Source organism: Kwoniella botswanensis, chromosome 1 (genome assembly GCF_036426115.1).
Source record: "Kwoniella botswanensis chromosome 1, complete sequence".
In the NCBI taxonomy this organism is placed as follows: domain Eukaryota; kingdom Fungi; phylum Basidiomycota; class Tremellomycetes; order Tremellales; family Cryptococcaceae; genus Kwoniella; species Kwoniella botswanensis.
The window spans coordinates 7,949,468-7,968,048 of record NC_088599.1 but is presented as its reverse complement, the minus strand read 5'-3'; the positions used below and the strand labels follow the sequence as shown (position 1 = coordinate 7,968,048).

The following is an 18,581-nucleotide window of genomic DNA, read 5'->3' as shown; positions in this document are numbered from 1 at the left end:
ACACCTTCACCTTTGTCGTCGTCAATAACACTCATAGTACTAGTACCCGATCTTGATGCAATCATTCTTATATTCACCACCGGGCATACCCTGGTGATCAACAGCAAATCCCATTCCTCTGAGCCACTTAATCAATGCAATTTGAGTGATCTGGACGGCTGAAAGACAGTCTTTTAACCCCCTCCTCATATACAGTACACTTTGAGGAATGTCTAGTGATACCATGCCGTCACGTGATGTGTGGGTTTTGGAGTCCCCGCAATCTTCCATCATCGGGTGAATATGAACATTACGAGTTGATCTACTGCAAAGACGTCATATAACTAGCCTATGTCATGACCATATGAACCAGATACATCTCTCTTCGTCCCTTCTTCCCTGCTTTCTTATAACATAGTGAATCACTCAAAGATGGTATCAACAAGAAGTAAAGCCACCAATAATCACTCCTCTCCCTCCCAAGGAGCAGAAACAGGTGAAAAGAGATCACAACCTTCATCTTCCTCCTCAACGAAGAACGGAAGATCACCTAAGAAAGCCAAGCAGGAGAAAGAACAGGATGTAGCTGAGAAAAAGGAATTCGAAGTTGCCGTTCAAGGTGAACCCACTACTGAGACTAAGAAAGAAGAGACCAATCTGGGAGAGGAAGGGGTCAAAGATGAAATTGCAGCTGAGAAAGCTAAAGCCAAAGATGAGGACAAAGTGGAAAGCAGAGAGGATGAAGTAAAACGCGAAGAGAAGAAGGAGAGTGGTGAGAAGGATGATGAAGATGAACCTAGGCATGGTATGTCAGCTTCCTATCCGGACTCCGGTGCTGAGGGGGATAGACGAGTTGATGTGATGTGTGGTATGGAATCAAGGTACACTCGAATCTGGACATATCTATTTCCTATACCGACCCAAGGTAGAAACTGAAGAAGCGGAATCATTAGATGATATATCCAAGTAAGTATCCAGCTTACTCCTATCAACCGAGAGTCAATCTGTAGGCGATGAAAGCTGATTCCATTTTATATGCTCGTCTTTCAGGTTCCATATCCTCCTCATTCCTCAATCGGGTAAACATTCCAAAGGACATTATCATCGAATCATCGAAGTTGGTAAGAAGAAGTTGCCAGATCCTGGTGCGAAGCATCAAGTGATCTGGGGATTGATTGGTGGCGTGGGTGAAGATAAGAGTACTTTGAAAGATTCGTTTGGTGCTTATACCTACGAGACAAAGACAAGGGGTGAGCTGTGTTTCTGCCTTTCAATCCTTGCCTGACGAGGAAGTGGTAGATATCTCATCGTCTACGAGCTAATATATCAATATTATCAACAATACTAATACCACTACTCTACTAGGCACTCGTCATCAAGCTGCCGCTCGTCCAGCTGCTAGAGGACATTACATCCTTCATTCACCTCGAGATGAATTAGCAGATAGTCCAGACCACAATCGTCAAAGGGATTATAAGACACTATTGGCTTACGAGATCACTACTCCGACTCACGAGGATTTCGGTCAAGTGCAAAAAGAGTTGGGTATAGAGGAGAAAGGAGCAGTGGTCTTGCAGGTTAAAGATCCTAATGTGGAGAGTAGAGGTAATCCTAGAGCAGCGGGAATCCCAAGGGAGAAGAGGGCTCAGGTGGGTACGGGATTGCAAGTGATCATGTATCAAAACGGGTGCTAACTTCCCTCTTCTCCGTTCAGTATCCACAACATCTCCTCGATATCTTCCGTAATCGCCGATTCATCCCCTCCAACCCAGTTTCGTTGTTGGACTATCAAGGTGCCGAATTACTCATCATCACCTCTCCTCATGAACTGCACGAAAGTCTGGGTAAACAAGGCGAGAAAGTTGAAGATGACTTGGATCATGATTCCGCTGCTGAGAAAGTCAGTATGGACGATGCGTTGAAGGAGTTGGGTCTGAGTAAGAAGGAGTTCCCTGAAGATGCTTTGGAGGGGAATTGGGCGTAAGGTTAGGTCAGGTGATAAAACGGAAAAAAGGAGAAGATAGAGATGAATTGTAAAGCAGAAAAAGAAAAGATATAATCGCATCGAAGATGGACATCGATGTTTGTGTGATAGTGTAATTATCATATGAAAGCAGATATCACCCAAAATCAGTTTATTGTAAAATCAGTATCATTCAGTAAGTTATAGTAACCTAGTGCAAAAATGCGTATATATGTGATGCGAAAAACAGTGAAACATGAAATACGAGTATGTATGTTTCCTCAAATATGTTCATTATTGATGCCAGGTATCCTATTATATTGATTGATGACCAAGTACAGTACAGCGTACAACATATTCAGAAAAATAATCCAATTCTCCCTGTATAATCCGAAATCTTGCTTCCTTGGTGTGATGTCTTGTCTTGTACCATTGCTGATTGCTCCCTTCCCGATCCATATTCATACAGGTCGTATTTCCCGTTTGGTATCTTCCTTACGCTCTTTATCCTCTCTACCGAAAGTCAAGAATCAAAATATCAACCTAATCAGCATTTTCCACAGCAACTCAAGTGAGATTATCGACTTACATATCCTTTTCTCTTTCTTTACCGTAAAGCACTTCCCTCCTGACCTTCCTCAATTCCTCTTCGTCACCTCCTTCTTTTACATCCCCCTTCCGTTGAGGGTCGTTCAGCCCACTCTCCTCCTCGGCAATATGAACCCTTTTCATCCTTTCCTGATGTTCCTTCTCTTCCCTTTCGGCGTTGGCTTTCAACTCGGCTGATTTCTCCTCTTCAGTAGGTTCAGATGAGATGTGCAAAGCATGTTTGATAGTGGATATGAAGTTTTGTTCACGTTTGGTTATCTTGGCGTATTTCGATAAACTAAATTACCGAAAGAAACAAAATCAGTTTTTGCAACTCATGTGAATAAGTTGATTATGTCCGGGGGCAGGGATGGAGGGTAGAAGGGGATAGGGGACTGGCATGAACAGCGTATTGATAATGATGATGCTCACCCCCATAATGACTAGATACAATTGGCGGATACCAAACACCATCAGTCAATGAGATTTACTGTTTCTTTCAGCATACGATATCTCATACTCACCAGAACACTCTTGGCAATCTTAACATGACTCAAATCCACGCCTCTATTCTCAAGTTGACCAATAAAAGCTCTGAAGTGCTATATAACGAAGGCAGCAAAGTCAGCTATATGTCTTCGACACAAATCGTATCCTGCTTCGACAAGCTCACCTCGATGGACGACCTATAATGTCCACTCAACGGATTGAGCGATTTGATCAATCCGTGTTTCACTACTATTATACCTGCCGATGTGACTTTGCCTCCAGCCAGGACTGATGCGATATGAAATATGATACGTCAGGTCGTGACCACACAGCTTGTGTACGATTGGTAAATGGCTCACATGAAGAATGTTGGAAATTACCACTTTGCTTGATCCCGACAAATAAGTTTAACTTCATATCACTAACGTAAATCCAGGTATTGCGTCTGCTCCAAGCGAAAAGTTCAGAGGGCCGTCAGTTAGTTTCTAAGGTTGTAAGCCCCTATCGAATCCAAGGTATTCGACAAGTAACATAGATACAAATCATCTTTGTGATAAATGTTCGTACCTACCTTACAGTCTTCCTCAACAATTCCTTCCTCATCCCGCCAGGAGTCAATCTCTTCTTCTTTCTCTCCAACCAACCCTGCTCTTCGTCAGCCTTATCCAGCCCTACATAATGGGTATCCTCATTATCATCCAAATCCGATTCCGCCGAATAGCTATCCGACGATATCGACAGATCACTCGCCGATCCATATGACGATGGGGTCGATCCGGTTTTGTGGGATTTTCGAGCTTTCCAAGGTGTCTTTGATGTTGTTGCATAATCATCTTTACGCGGTCGTTGCTCGTCTTCGTTATCTGAAGAATTATCTTCCGGTATTATCCCTTTACCATCGCCCGCATCTTTCCATTTCCCAGCGGCAGTATCGACAAGCTCGTTGTTCCTTGCCCTATAGAATCTCCCGTATCAGCTCTTTCTATGCAACGATTGTATGTTGATGATGTCTTGACATACCATCTCAATAACCCGTCTTTATCCACTTTAACCAAGTAATTCAACCTCTGTTCGGCAGACAAATACCTAGAGTGCCCCAACATCCTCTGTCAGCTTATTACCATCATCCTTGTTAAAGATGGTGACTAACATGATTCGTTCCTTTTCCAGTCTGTCTCTAGGCATCTCTTCCAGATCAAGATCTTTGCCTTCGCCTCTATCTAGCCTGGATCAGAGTTGCACTTGAGTCAGCTGAGATTACTCATGGAAAGTACGACAGCGGTTGTTATAAGAATTTTTCAACATACCATCTGAAGAAGTTATCCTGAGTCTCAGCTTCTTTCCATTTCCTGAAATAGTATTTCATATTACTTCCTGTGTTGTATGATGATCAGCCCTGTCGGGGTTAGGAAATTATCTCGGAAGCTTAACTGACCATATCTATGCTGATTAGGGTTAACATTGAGGTGAATATTTAGAATAATCAGCATTTCGCATAATTTGATAGCATGAGTCATGATGACCAGGATACAATATCGTTGCATTTCAACTTACTTTACCGTCAATCATCTCGAGCCTGTTCAATATCACCCAAATAATAAAGAATTAGGACTTCGCCCCTTCCGGTAGCTCGGCAAGAGGGTTCGCACCATGTCAATTGTGATACTCACCAATGTTGCTGTTCCAGCGCTTTACTCTGATAAGGTAACACCTCATTCTCATCCCTATCTTTGCCCTTGCCCGTGTTTTGATCCTTGGCGATAGGTAAGCTGAGATTACCCCAGAAAGTCGCTCGTCTAGCTTTCTTGGTGGATTCCGGTATTTCTTCCGTTGGTATATCCTCGATAAGATCTGAAGGGGGATTATAGAGGCCCTCGCCCGATTCGAGTCGAGAGGCCGCTTGGACTGCACGATGCCATCTGATTGTAAAAGGGGGTATCAGTATCGATTGAATCATCGTGAGTCGAACAGAAGTGAGAGAAGACAAATTGGTATATTGCATTTAGTCTACAGTCTAGACAGCATCGTGTCCCTCTTGTTGTGTTACATCATGACAGAACAGTAGATGTATACTCACCTAGACTTCACATCATTTTTATTATCCAATTGACCTTTCGAGTAACTTTGTTCGCCAGTCTGTTTCACGAGATCATCCCATCTTGCATCCCGCTGTCTATGTGGACCGAGAACAATCACCACATCATCAGTTTTGATTTTTTGAAGTGTACTACGTTATAAAGTTATATTTCTAGATTGGACTGCCTATCACGTATGATTGATGAAGTGGAAGTATAAAATGGTGACATACAATTTCATTCCTTTAACCATCTTCCTATCCCTATACCCTCTGTAATACCTCTGAATAACCCTCGTAGCTCCCTGCCTCCTCTGCAGCTCTTGTAGATCCTCATCCCTCATTCTCGCATAATCCCGCTGTATATCATTCTCTACGAGCGCAGATTGCCTCTGCTGTTCGGATGAGATAGGTATGGAAGGTGCGAGGGTGAATACGGATTTCAGTATATCCCTCTTGCTCGGCTTAGAGGTTGTGTCGGGTTCATGATCGTTCGTGGTAGAAGTGTCGTCTGAGACAGAAGGATGTTGGAGGTTGTTTGACATTGCGTTTGATTCCATCAGCTACACATATGTAGATATGGCGATGATTTTTCTGTGATAGTATGTATTATGAATTGATGATCAGAGAGAAGGACAACTAAACACCGCGTGTATATGGTGTTAATCCAAACTCGGAAGAAAGGAATGTGTGTCCAATCTGATGTCAGATGGTTCGGAGCTGTAGAGCTTATACCTTGAGCGATAAGAGGCTAAGACTGCCAAGAGAAGCTCCAAGTGTGTATGGTATGAAAGATGTCAAGGGTATATACAAGTCTGATATCAATATTAGTCAAGCAATGACGAGGGAGAGGGAGGTAATTTATGAGTAATAATGTTGTTGTTGATGCTGTTGCTAAATGGCAGCGAGTAACGTAACCGAATCTCTGTTGCGCTGTTCCTGATCCATTCGTCACCACAGCCCAGGCTAAAAATAACATCACAATTGACAAACTGCGTATTCGTATTGTAGAATACCTTGCTGTCCAGGTCGACGACAGCTGAAAACTTATTCAAGCACAGTATATATGCATGAAATCAGAAGGAACATATAACCAATCAGTGAGACAGAGACGACAAACTTTTTTTGTGTATTTTCTATATTTTCTACCTAAAACACCTAACAAACATACGACCAAAAAAATAGAACTAAATCAATACGAAACCTCCCTCATTGAATCCCAAGGCCATACCCACAACACCTCCCAAGACCTTCCCCTCATCCTCAGTGAACCTCTGTATACCCAACTCATCCTCATCCTCGTCTAAAGCTTCTTCATCTTCATCCGAATCTACCAAATCAGCTTCATCCTTGAGACCGTTCAACCAAAGTGGCTGTTCGTTCAATTCCGAATACCTGAGTGGAGGTGTGCCGCACACTTCCTCCTCATCTTCGATCGAGGTGGTCGACGAGCTCGAGAGAGATCTGATGAGAGGTGGTGGTAAGGAGAATTCCTCGATATCGAGACAATAGTCGGCCTCTGTCTGATAAGCTTGAGGATGGATGTAGATCGATTCATCCCAATCTGAACTTGATTGAATAGGTTCGATAGGTGATGGAGGTGCCAGTGTAGATGAAGAGATGGGATAAAGGATCGGAGTGTCTAGTAGGGATGATCTTTCTATCGTTGAGCCGGAGCGATGAACGTGCGACGGTTTGTTCTCAACCGAGAAAGAATCTTCCTCTTCCTCCTCTTCTTCAGCAACACCAGTGATGGTGACTTGAGGAACAGTCGTAGGTGATAGCGTAGGAGAAGGGAAAGTGAAAGCTTCGATTTGGTTGCTATCAAATTCCAGATCCAGATCATCAAAAACGATCTCCGACACTTTGGATTCTACCCATTCGTGAGTTACTTCTTGGGGAGATTGGAAATCCTCTTCACCGAAAGAAGACACGAGATCTTCGAACCATCTTTCTTCATTCCCATTGACAACTTCCTCCTCTTCGAAACTTTCTTCAGAAATGACATCTAATCCCATTGTCGAGTAAGAATCCAATTCCACCCTGAGGTCGATGTTGGACCCTCCTTGGACGGACTTCCAAGCGCTCTTGATTGATTCCTTGACCAAAACGCCCTTGAGTAATTCAGGTCCTTCGTCGTAGAGCGATGCGTCCAGAGTGGATAATTTTCTTTCCGAGATGGAAAGTAACCTGAACCCTACAGGGGTTAAGGTGGGTTTGGAAGTTGATTCGAATCTCATCTCGTCGATACCAGTCTCTCTTGATAATGGGTATAAAGATGAACGTTGCTTCCTTGAAGCTTTTGTTGTTGTGAATATATCGTAGTTTGTATTATGCGATAAACCGTTTACAGTAGTAGTAGTAGCAATGACCTTTGTCAATTGGTCGACGACGTCTAATCTTTTAGGCTCGGTAGTAATATAGTCTGGATCGACTGACTTAGCGGTGGTGGTCGTTGGACTTGTTCGTTGGTTAGTGGTGGAGGTGAACCTCGGGTAAGGATGACAAACTGGATTGTATGGAACATTTTGGATAGTCTTGTTGAAAGAGGACTTTGTCGGTGAGGACGACGTGGTGATGGTTTATTTACTGGGTAAGGTTATGAAAGTGAAGTGTGTGGGAAAATTGGGAACGACTGTTTGGGGTTTGAGTCGTTGAGTAGCGCAGTGTAGTAGAGCAATTTAGTAACACATCTCGAATAGATGTATAGGCAGTATGTAAAGTATAGAAGTGATAGTATCGATATAGAGAAGAAAGAAGAGAAAGGAAGTAAGGAAGAGGAAAGCAGGTGTTGTTTATAACGAGTATGGATGAATAAGCGTATGGCGTGAGAACACGAGATTACCTCAAATCGAGTCAACCGAATAAACCAAATAAAAATGATTAGTCACTCGGCTCTGGGCGCGTACGGTTCTTAACGGCTCCGGCCCAGCTGAATAATTTGATGGCCAGTGATTCGGATATGCCCGTCGGGATATCACCCTAATCCAAGATCTCAGCCAGTCAGATTCAAGATCAACCAAGATCCAGTCAGCCCATACCCCTAGCTAAACGCGCTCTTGCCAAGAGTGGGCATGCTGGGGCTCACCCCTCGGCCGAGTCTTCTCGAAGGGAGCTCTCTATCTTTATACGCTGTTGCCTCTACCTCTGCGTCTGCGTCGACGTTGATCTTCAGGGGCGCTATAATCGGAACAGAACAGAGTCCGGTCTTACGGCTCGGGCAAATAAGTCGTAATGCTCAGAAAGCCTTTTCGGGTTTTGTACATATGACTGCGATACGACTCTTCTGCCCAGCTGATCCCGAATGCATTGAAAGTACGCGTCGGGTGAGAATTGACGCTGTATGTACGATACGTACCCACTCCTTCAGCATCAGAGCTCCCAGGAATACGTCCGGAACTACATCGAGATGTTGAAAAACGAATCGACTCTTCCAATCATTGGACCATGATGGTATTTGAATCACTTTGACCGTGTATCCATTTTGAATATGGATAGGGTGTTACATCTATGATCGATGTCCATATCCATCTTCGTGGACTCTTATCATATCAGATCATCCACGAACTCCGCAAAGTCCTCATATACCTTATCAGGTGGATGATCCGTCTGTTCACTCTCAGGTCGATATTTCCCAGTACGCACTATATCATTCATCAGAGTGATAGATCAGTTTGCAGTTCACAATTAGTATGAATATGGATAGCAAACAGATGTTTGATCATACCGTACTTACCTAAAACCCTCTTCAACCCCAACTCCCTCGCTCCTTCTCCCAGATCATTCTGTATATCATCCCCTATCACACCTATCTCACCTTCTCCAATTTTGCTACCATGATTATGCTGTAATCGTTGAATGGCGAGTTCGAAAAATGATATAGTAGGTTTACCAACTATCAATGCCTTTTCTCCCGTGGCATGTTCAAGTAAATGAACGAATGGACCTATACCTAATGATAGACCCGCTGGGAATGTGGATGTGGAGGGAGATTGTTGGAAAGACGCTTTGTGAGGTGCTATCAATACTGCTTTTCTATCATCACCGTTCTTCTCGTTCTTGTCAGATGAGCTTGATTGGGAGTGGGAGACGGGTTCTGATTTGAGTATGCGGAATGCCTTGTTGAGGTTGTCGTATGATAACGAAGGTGGATCTAAGCCTAGTATCACGGAATCGTACGTCCCTTGGTGTGAATGGGAGGAGGAAGAGGGGAATTCAGATTTCGCTGATTCGGACATTATCAGGAAAGGTCGTCTACCGCCAGGCATTAGCTGTTCAGTCTGCTGAAGAGGATGGACGAATGACATTACATGTAACGAGGAAATGCATGAAACCCACTTGAAGCCCTTCTCTTCTACCAGCTGTTTACACGCACTCAAACTAGTCATCAAGTCTTCCTGCGAAGCTTTAAATCCCATTTCACCGAGCTTCGACAGTAGCTGAGAGGAAGATTCTTTGGTCGAGTTTGAGCTACGTCCTGTACCATCAGCATCCAGTCATATTGGTGTACATTCTACTTCCGGTCCATGTGTCTCTGTGCAGTGTATCCTTCTCCTCAATTGCACAAGCGGGTGGAAGCTACATACCAAAAGATAAATGGTATTCTCGCTTTTCTCAACTTCTCAATAGCCTGTACAGCACCTTTTGTAGGTTCCGAACCAAGATGTAGAGTCCCATTGAGATCGATGAGCAATGCCTTGAGCTTCAGAGGATTTCTATCATCGAATGATCATATGTCAGATCCCGTCCCATACTTGCTTGTATAGAGGAGTTCACTCACTTTGACATGATTAACGCTTCTCAGGATAAAATACGTCCGAAGTGATCTATACTTTTCCTACTACACCTGATTGATATTCACACTCGATCGCTCATTTGCTTCTATATATCTATATCATCTGCGCTATCAGCACCTTTTTATATCTCTTAGGAGTATCTTGCACTCTTGACCTCAAACTCGCATGCATCAAAGGGAATGTTCTCATAACTTATACTGGGATGCATCTTTGTTTATCTACGGTCTGTCACGTGGGATTGATGTGGTCATACAGTGGAGACCCCATATTTCACCATGTCCATCTCGATCGACAGAGACTGACTTTAAAGAGTAGAGTATTGACGATGGTCAATACCCAGGTGAGACTGCAATCCATTGTGTATGCCCGGTTGTGAATCTCGTTATATACTCTAAATGCTAGCTCTTGCATAGCTAAAGAAGCCAAACAATCTATAATCTGATATCATGTCAATAGCTATCATTCAAGGATCTTCCGGCTCACTCGGTTCAGCACTCACTCGATACATCCTGAAAAATACAAACTTATCAGTATATGCCCTAACCCATCGACCGAAATCTACGGAGGGAGAATTATCTTCTAAGCTCCTTGAAGGCGATAACAAAGGTAAAGGGAAGGAGAGGCTGATTGTTGTTGGGGATGTGGATATACGTAATGAAGATGGTTTAGCCAGAGCGGCTGAGATTGTAAGCGGCAGAGAAGGAGAGGGGAGGGTGAGGCTGATAGCTTGTATGGCAGGTGTGGTGAGTCGTCTAGTATCCTCATGTATATTCTCGTGAACATCTTAAGTAGCACAATGTTGGTCCTTATACTCTAGTGATTGGTGATGGTGATTGACTAACTTTTTGGGATGATTGTACAGCTACATACCGAAAAATCCTTTTCGTCCATCAACCCGTCACTCGCACTAGAACAATTCCAGATAAACACCTTAGGTCATCTATTGACTTACAAGCATTTCGTCCCCCTCATTCCCACTAAAAAGCAATTCGATAAATTACGTTCGTCGTCAGAATGGAAAGATGGTGAAGGAGATCCTGCTCAGGGGTTGATAGGTGAAGGGAATAGTCTGTGTTGGTCTATGAGTGCTAGAGTGGGTAGTATAGGAGATAATCATCGTGGGGGATGGTACTCTTACAGAGCGTGAGTTCAATTTTGCTGGATGTTAATCACAGATACGCAAATGTTTTTATATCAGTATCTCCAAAAACCTATGACCGGTCTCAAAAAATCAGAGTCACACTATCGTTACAGCTCTGATTTTTTCCTTGCTTCCACGATTTACAAATCATACTGTTCTACCATGACTTCATGCCCATTAGCCTAGAAATTTAGCTGACATACCTCTAGCTCAAAAGCAGCTACGAACCAACTGATCCGCACACTCGATCACGAACTGATTAACAAGAACTCCTCAGCCGTAGCGGTAGGCTATCATCCCGGAACAGTCATCACGTCATTTACGAAACCCGTCTTGGGTCAGAACATCAAGCCGGATCCCGAGCATGGAAGGTTTGACATTGATCAGGCTATTGAGAAGATGACGGGTGTCATGGAGCAGGTGAAGAGGGGAGTTGAGGGCAAGAAGTGGGAAGGGAGGTGTTGGGATTGGAGGGGTGATAGGATTGAGTGGTGAAGACCTTTAACATGCGAGTATATCATTATGCACAGTAGAGAGGCGTCTTCACAAGATTTACTGATAATGACATATCAAACGTGTTGTACTTTATTTTCATACATCTCACACCTGCATTAGATCAATCATCCTCTGTGACCTTTCAGATAAAACATTTAATCGAAATGTGCATGACCTTGCAAGTACGGCATATTTCCTTCCTTTAAGGTTTCATACTTTATCATCCTTTCCACTTTGTTACTTACCATATGCGATCAAAGTGTTACACCCGACTGAATATATGGTAAATGTCAGAGTCGTATCAGATCACACAGATATGACTGGGATAATTGATGACACCTCTCCTACATCGTGACTTTGTGCGTCTCGGGATCCTGATCCTCCTCAAATACAAATCCAAAAATAACAATAATCCTATAATATTCAGATTCACAGCGTAAAACAATAAGAGAGCAATTACCCACGACACAAAAAAACAGATCTAGCTGCCAAACACTACCAAATCGATACCCATCCTGTAAACCCAATCGTCCCTTCGAGAAACGCAATAAAAACCGGATCATTAATTATAACTCTATAACAGCAGGATGGCACCGCTGGATATAGGTGATGTAGGAGGAGCAGTAGCTGGTGCAGCTGAAACTGCCGTGGGAGGCGCAAAAGGGGCAGTGGAAACTGCTACCTCGGCTGGTGGGGGTGCTGCTAAGACTGCTGCTGGAGCGGTGGCGACTGCTACGGTATGTTGATTCTTGACATAACAAATTTGGGTATTCTTAAGTTGAGCTGACGTGACGCGTTCGTTGGGAACGAGCAGAATGCGGTGAACGAGGCTAAAGTGAGCGAACCCTCTACACCTCCCGCCAAAACATATTCGGGGAAACAAGAAGTTAGCTAACCGAGTACATGTCCTCTCATGTGCGAGTAGGGTAAGTATGATGATGCAAAAGGCATGTTGGGCATGTTTACTAAAATGCAAGACGTAAGTGTATCGGAGTAACGAATGATCGACACTGATTTTGTCATCCTTACGAGGCATAGTTCATAACCAAGGTGAGTTATATATATATCAGTAATGAAACATGAAGTTCCAGTGTATCACCGAGATTATCGTACTGAATACAAAAATCTGTTCCCTTTAGATCCAAGATGCCTGGGACAAGTATCAGACATTGATTATCTTTGGTACGTATAGTAAGTTTCTTCTTTCAACAGATACTGATCCCTCAGACCTCTAGTCGTATGCCTCATCATCTTTCTCTACATCACCATGACCATCTATTGCTGTTATCACTTCATACACGATTTCTTCCGTTGTGCATGTTGTTGTGTCCGATGTACCTACAAGTGCGAGAAATACTTATGGAAACATAGAGGTCCAATCAGTAACTGCCTGTGCAAACCATGTAAATCCCGTAATTCAAAGGGAGATAAGAAAAAGGAAAAAGAAGACTATCATAAATGTTCTGCCATGTGTTTGAAGACTGTACCAAGGTCGACAAGAATGGAATTGGAGAAACAACATGGTGATTTGCGTAAAGGATGGTTTGACTCGACTTATTTTGCTAGATCATGTGGGAGAGTTGAACCTCCTGAAGATCCTGAAGAAAGAGCGCAATGGCATTGGTATGGACACGAGGATCAGAGAATACATAGGATGATAAGTGGTTGTGTACCGAGTGGTAATGAGGACGAAAGGTTGGAGAAGGAATATGAGAGAAGGAAGAAGAGAGAAAAGTATTGGAAGAACTTGGCTAGAGGGGTTGATAAGTTGGGGGAAAATGCGGGGAGCTGGAAGAAGAGGGTCAACAAAGATTGGGCGAAGGAGAATTATCTGAAAGTGTAAAGAGGGGAATTTTTCATGGTGATATCTGTCAGTCGTGCTGGATGTATCGTAAATCATGGAGTGCTGTTAGTTGCCAACTTAATGTCACTCATCAGTAGCCTGCATATCCTTCGGGAAGTTTGGTGTATCTTATCGCAAATGCAAGATGCATTGTCAATCCGTCTAAAGCATACCAAGGAATTTCTTGATATCTGCATCCCCTCTAAATCCAACTATATACGGGATCAGCGGTCTGTCCGCCAACAAGACGAAACAAAGCAGCTCACCAAATTTGTTTTTTACTGCGCCATTCTTGAAAGCTACAACAGTCGGTAGAGCTGATACCTGTTTTACAATATATCTCATCAGTCCAATCTCAAGATCACTTTCTTTCAACTGTTTGCGCAGCACGATTGCCTTCTAGACCCAGCTAACTCACCTTAAATTTAGCTGCTAATTCTGGGTAATCATCCACATTGACAGTCATCAGATCGTACGATGACCCAGGACCAGTATGACTTTTGAGTAATGGAGTGAGCACTCGACATGGCTGACACCATCTACCAGATAATCATCAGCCAGGATTCATGCGGTTCACTAGGTTGACACAGCTGAGTTGACTCACTCAGCGTAGAAATCGACTAAAACTGGTTTAGTACTTCCTTCGTCCAATGCTCGCTTGTTGAATGCCTATGAAGCGTAATGGATATATGAGCTCGGTCGGTTGTACGAACTCCACTTAGCTCACCTCCTCGTTAGCATCTAGGAAATGATCTCTTGCTATCCTGGTAGCATGGAATGATCGAGCTATCACTGGTCGGAACGATGGTCCAGCTTTGGCTAAAGGTCGAGCTGAGCGGAGAGCTTGAAATAACATGGCGATGATTATAAAGCTGTTGATGTACCGTGAGTAAGGGTGTTTGCTGCAAATATATAGTGTCGGTGATGAATAGTCAGGCAAAAGACAGTTTACAAAGTCGAACCATGAAGATGCTTGGATGCTTAGAAATCTCGGTTGAGTGATGTCAGCTTGTAAAGTATGGCGGCGATATCCGCACTACCTCGACCTCCACTTTTGATTTTTCAGAGAAGACAACCATGCTGAAGATGGATCAGTCGTTGTTGATGATCATGATAATCACAGCATACAAGGGAGTCATAACATACAACGAGAGAAGGATCATATAGTCAACGGTAGAGGGGTATCAAGAACCATCTCAGAGAGAAAAATGCCTAAAGCTAGTGAGCCCGACTCGATCAAAATGAGTTTCATTCACCTTTGCCGCTTATTGATTGTCTCAAAATTTGTTTTCCCCAGATAAACAGTCGAAAGGTCATAAGGGCAAGGTGTATTCTGTGCCGACCGCTCAGAGTAAGCTCAGTAGCCTCCTGATCTGAATGACCGCATGTCAGCTGATTTTGAGAATTCATGTAGAGAAGAAAGGTTTGGAAGTACCCAAACTCCACTCTCTGGCGAACAAGCAAAAAGCAAAGGTCAGTGCGCACCTCACCTAATTGCCAGACAACTTCCCCTTATGCTCATACCAATTATCTTGGTACCATAGATCGGTACCAGTACAGCGAGTCATCCCACGCCTCAATCATTGGCTACCCTCTCTGCAGCAGACCAATATGGACCCGAATCAAGCGGCGCTGGATTAGGTGGAATATCGTTCTACGAACCGATTGATGCTTCTCTCACCACTCGAGATTCATCTTCGAAAGCGTTCATGAGGGAGTTGAGAAAAGTGATAGAGAGGAGTGATGTGATAATACAAGTTTTAGATGCGAGAGATCCGGATGGAACGAGGAGTAGATGGGTAGAAGAGGAGGTGAGAAAGAGGGATGTGCAGGGGAAGAAATTGCTAGCGGTGGTAAATAAGATTGGTATGTCATGATCTGATCAGCTTACCAAAGCATGTGCCGTCAGTGAAGCGACTTTAAGCTAATAGATGAGATAATGAACGATAGATCTTGTGCCCCGAGCAAATCTCGAAGCATGGTTAAAACACCTTCGTCATTCTTTCCCTACTATGCCTTTCAAATCCTCAACTCAGAACCAGCGTCAGCACTTATCACAAGTAGCCGTACCGTTAGCTCAGCCAGCTGCTATACCAGGTCAACAACAGAATCTACCCGCTTTACCAACCACCTCGTCATCCCTTGGTGCGCCTGCTCTTCTGCATCTACTGAAACAATACGCTTTATCTACTCCACACTCATCGTTGACAGTCGGTGTCGTGGGATATCCCAATGTTGGAAAATCATCTTTGATCAACTCACTGAAGAGATCAAGAGCGTGTGCGGTAGCTTCCATGCCAGGTAAGACCCGTGTGGTACAAGAAGTCGTACTAGATAAGGGAGTCAAGATTCTAGATTGTCCTGGTGTGGTATTGGAAGATATAGGTAGATCCACAGAAGGAGAAGAGGGAAAGAAGAAACAAGCTGAGATCATGTTAAGGAATTGTATCAAGGCGGAATTGGTCGAAGATCCAATATCACCTGGTGAGATATGCTATAGGCCCCGGCCCAACCGGTCGAAAGGAGAGAATAGCTGATAATTGTCTATATTGTCCATCAGTCGAAGTGATCTTAACGAAAGTAGATCCGGCTCAGTTACAAAAACTATACAATATACCTGCTTACGATGGCGTCAGGGACTTCTTGATCAAGATAGCTCTCACAAGAGGTAGATTAGGTAAAGGTGGTATACCCGACTTGGAAGGATCCGCAGTCCAGATATTGCGAGATTGGAATTCAGGTAAAATATCGTATTTCACCGTACCCCCCGCTATCCATTTTTCTTCTGCTCCATCCCAATCCCAGAAACCCGCCAATGCGGTCATACCCAATGGAGAAGATGATGTTGAGATGAGTGGAGATAAGGTTGGAGATGCCAAGATCCTCAATACGCTCAGTGAAGCGTTCACGTTAGACGGTCTTTTCGATAATCTAGGTGATGAAGCTGCCTGGGAGGGTGAAGAGGCTGCTGATACAGAAGCTATGGCTAAAGAGTGAGTTTTTCGATTCTACCTGCAGTGGGATTTATAGCTGATTCTTGAATATAGTGTGGACTTCGCAAACACCGCTCCTGTATCTCAGACTACTGCCCCAACGTACAAACCACCTCAGCCGATATACGCTGATTCGGACGATGAGGATGATTCCGATGCTGAGCCATCAACCTTCCGACCGCCGCCAGTCGCATCATCATCAACCTCTTCATTCCCTACTCAACCAGTCGTACCTCGTCAACCGGTCTTACAGAATAATAGGTTATTCACAGCAGAGGAATTAGCGGTACTCCCGGCTGGGATGTTAGATCGATCTAAAGCGAAAGCGGCAATGAAGAAAGCTAAAAAGAGACGTGCGGCAGTAGAGAGGACAGAGGGTGAATTGATGTTGGGTTTCATGGGTATGGACGTCGAGGAGCCCATGGCGGAATTGGAAGAAATTACGTCGGGCAACGAACGGGATATGATGGGAGGGGAAAGCAGTGTATTGAGTAAGAAGAGTAAGAAGGAGAAGAGAAAGGCTAAGAAGGATAAGGAGAATCAACAGAAACGACAGAATAAGACGATGGATGTGGATGAAGAGATGGATGGAGAAGATGAAGACGGAAGAAAGGAGAAGGATTTCGCTAATTTCTTGGCTAATATGGGAGGTGAGTGTTTGCTAGCTTTTCTACAACTCTGTGCTGATTCTAGTCTGTTTTCAATGCATAGCTGATGATTCGGACGAAGAATTGTAAATGCTATCTTGAATTACCTAGACACCTGGACCGCATTTCGTATGCATTTTCGGTCATCGCTTATGTCACTCGGAGGACACGTACTGACATCTCTTGGAACCCGGCTGGCCTTGCTTACTCAACGAACATTGCTCAATGTTGTTCAGCTGAAATTACAATACTAACCATCAAAGCCTTTTTCGAGATTAGCCGGTCCAGCTACGTTGATTAGCTTATGTATCGTATGGTGCATCGTCACCCATGCATGCTGATACGTAGTAGTATGATCTGCATAGGTTATATAAGTAACAAGCGGGAATATGTCCAAGGAGTTACTCTCCTCAGATAATAAATCAATCAACTATCAAAGATAATCACCATGAAAGCTACTTATTTCGCTGCTATCTTACTTTCCGCAACTTTCAGTCTTGCTGCTCCAACAGGGCTGAATGATGTAAGTGTTCTGGGCATACAAGTCCAAAATGTGACTTCTGGGAAAATTTTTGACCAAGGCTTTCATTTTAACAGCTCGTATCGCCTCAAAACTCCCTTCCATCACTTCAAAACTCGAAATCACCTTCCTTAACACTCAACCAAATCGGTTCCATCCTTACTCCTCCACCACCACCAGCCAGGCCCGATGAGTACGTTTCAGGAGTATTGAAAACCCAAAAACCATCTGAAAGAGGTATCGATTTACCTTTACATGATACTTCCAAATCATCCAAATCGAATCACCAGTCTGGAAATACCAATCTACTCGAAGATGTCGAATATAAATTGTATGGCAAGAACGATAATGGTTTGAAAGGGGTATCTGAGACTGCCAACGAGGTTATGAATATGAAAGGACATGGAAAGAGGAGGGTGGATAAGAGGGAATTTGTAGATATGGCGGTTGATCATCTGGGTAGGAAAGTAGTCAGGAGAGGAAATGATTTCCAAATTCAGGTGAATTTTCTTCACTTCATTGGCAAAGTCAGAGTGACCTGATGGACTGGATGTTGGCTGATCATGTGGTGCATGTGCAAATAGGAAATTCAAGATCAAGGTAGACAATGGGGAGGTGCCAATGAACTGAGCGATGAGAACGATGAACCTTTCTATGAACCATAGACCAGCGACCGATTTAAGAGTCTTGAGGACACTCATCTCAAGATACAGTACAGAAGTCGAAGCTATGGAATGGAATGACATTACTCTCGTTCCATAAGAGAATGAAAGTCCATGCAATTGATAATATAAGTAGTTCAAAGTGAACATATAGTCCCTTAGTCTGTTGTTGTACCACCACCCCCAAATGTTTATATGTAAATCCAACGATGAAAAGCACGCCATTACAAAACACTGTTATGGCCTTGAACCCAGGAATCCATCGTTTTTGTAATTCTCATTAGGATCTCGAGTGTAATTTCCTAATCGAGTCGAAATGGAAAAACAAAACAAAATCGGAAAATCCGTCTGTGCGTTTACGATGAGAATGAGACATCCTTCGGACCGTACG

The 18,581-nt window shown here is 43.6% G+C and overlaps 9 protein-coding genes across 9 annotated transcripts; 5 read left to right on the top strand and 4 right to left on the bottom strand.

Annotated features, from left to right (window-relative positions):
• Positions 1-411: 411 nt before the first annotated feature.
• L199_003001 (uncharacterized protein) lies at positions 412-1,963 on the top strand (the record flags this gene model as incomplete). Its single annotated transcript, XM_064888738.1, has 5 exons — positions 412-784; positions 861-945; positions 1,030-1,229; positions 1,345-1,628; positions 1,694-1,963. 5 exons carry the CDS (start codon positions 412-414, stop codon positions 1,961-1,963), a joined length of 1,212 nt encoding a protein of 403 aa, XP_064744810.1.
• Positions 1,964-2,403: 440 nt separating this feature from the next.
• Positions 2,404-5,638, bottom strand: L199_003000 (uncharacterized protein; the record flags this gene model as incomplete). Its single annotated transcript, XM_064888737.1, has 15 exons — positions 2,404-2,455; positions 2,532-2,828; positions 2,963-2,973; positions 3,055-3,132; positions 3,204-3,307; positions 3,379-3,464; positions 3,591-3,974; positions 4,040-4,105; positions 4,170-4,244; positions 4,327-4,393; positions 4,455-4,464; positions 4,574-4,595; positions 4,690-4,938; positions 5,097-5,192; positions 5,328-5,638. 15 exons carry the CDS (start codon positions 5,636-5,638, stop codon positions 2,404-2,406), a joined length of 1,908 nt encoding a protein of 635 aa, XP_064744809.1.
• Positions 5,639-6,280: 642 nt separating this feature from the next.
• L199_002999 (uncharacterized protein) lies at positions 6,281-7,333 on the bottom strand (the record flags this gene model as incomplete). The annotated part of the gene is made up of 1 exon (XM_064888736.1): positions 6,281-7,333. One exon carries the CDS (start codon positions 7,331-7,333, stop codon positions 6,281-6,283), a length of 1,053 nt encoding a protein of 350 aa, XP_064744808.1.
• A 1,306-nt stretch (positions 7,334-8,639) lies between these two features.
• On the bottom strand, positions 8,640-9,881 carry L199_002998 (uncharacterized protein; the record flags this gene model as incomplete). Its single annotated transcript, XM_064888735.1, has 5 exons — positions 8,640-8,737; positions 8,830-9,347; positions 9,432-9,563; positions 9,680-9,808; positions 9,874-9,881. 5 exons carry the CDS (start codon positions 9,879-9,881, stop codon positions 8,640-8,642), a joined length of 885 nt encoding a protein of 294 aa, XP_064744807.1.
• Positions 9,882-10,335: 454 nt separating this feature from the next.
• Positions 10,336-11,525, top strand: L199_002997 (uncharacterized protein; the record flags this gene model as incomplete). Its single annotated transcript, XM_064888734.1, has 3 exons — positions 10,336-10,632; positions 10,752-11,032; positions 11,240-11,525. 3 exons carry the CDS (start codon positions 10,336-10,338, stop codon positions 11,523-11,525), a joined length of 864 nt encoding a protein of 287 aa, XP_064744806.1.
• Positions 11,526-12,112: 587 nt separating this feature from the next.
• Positions 12,113-13,368, top strand: L199_002996 (uncharacterized protein; the record flags this gene model as incomplete). Its single annotated transcript, XM_064888733.1, has 6 exons — positions 12,113-12,262; positions 12,340-12,360; positions 12,451-12,504; positions 12,564-12,575; positions 12,665-12,707; positions 12,761-13,368. The coding sequence occupies 6 exons, from the start codon at positions 12,113-12,115 to the stop codon at positions 13,366-13,368; spliced, it is 888 nt and encodes a 295-aa protein (XP_064744805.1).
• A 162-nt stretch (positions 13,369-13,530) lies between these two features.
• L199_002995 (thioredoxin) lies at positions 13,531-14,224 on the bottom strand (the record flags this gene model as incomplete). Its single annotated transcript, XM_064888732.1, has 5 exons — positions 13,531-13,580; positions 13,635-13,692; positions 13,787-13,907; positions 13,973-14,037; positions 14,096-14,224. 5 exons carry the CDS (start codon positions 14,222-14,224, stop codon positions 13,531-13,533), a joined length of 423 nt encoding a protein of 140 aa, XP_064744804.1.
• A 352-nt stretch (positions 14,225-14,576) lies between these two features.
• On the top strand, positions 14,577-17,098 carry L199_002994 (uncharacterized protein; the record flags this gene model as incomplete). The annotated part of the gene is made up of 9 exons (XM_064888731.1): positions 14,577-14,589; positions 14,666-14,719; positions 14,783-14,841; positions 14,913-15,234; positions 15,319-15,428; positions 15,477-15,852; positions 15,929-16,361; positions 16,416-17,011; positions 17,073-17,098. The coding sequence occupies 9 exons, from the start codon at positions 14,577-14,579 to the stop codon at positions 17,096-17,098; spliced, it is 1,989 nt and encodes a 662-aa protein (XP_064744803.1).
• Positions 17,099-17,456: 358 nt separating this feature from the next.
• Positions 17,457-18,193, top strand: L199_002993 (uncharacterized protein; the record flags this gene model as incomplete). Its single annotated transcript, XM_064888730.1, has 3 exons — positions 17,457-17,531; positions 17,606-18,028; positions 18,113-18,193. The coding sequence occupies 3 exons, from the start codon at positions 17,457-17,459 to the stop codon at positions 18,191-18,193; spliced, it is 579 nt and encodes a 192-aa protein (XP_064744802.1).
• Positions 18,194-18,581: the final 388 nt, after the last annotated feature.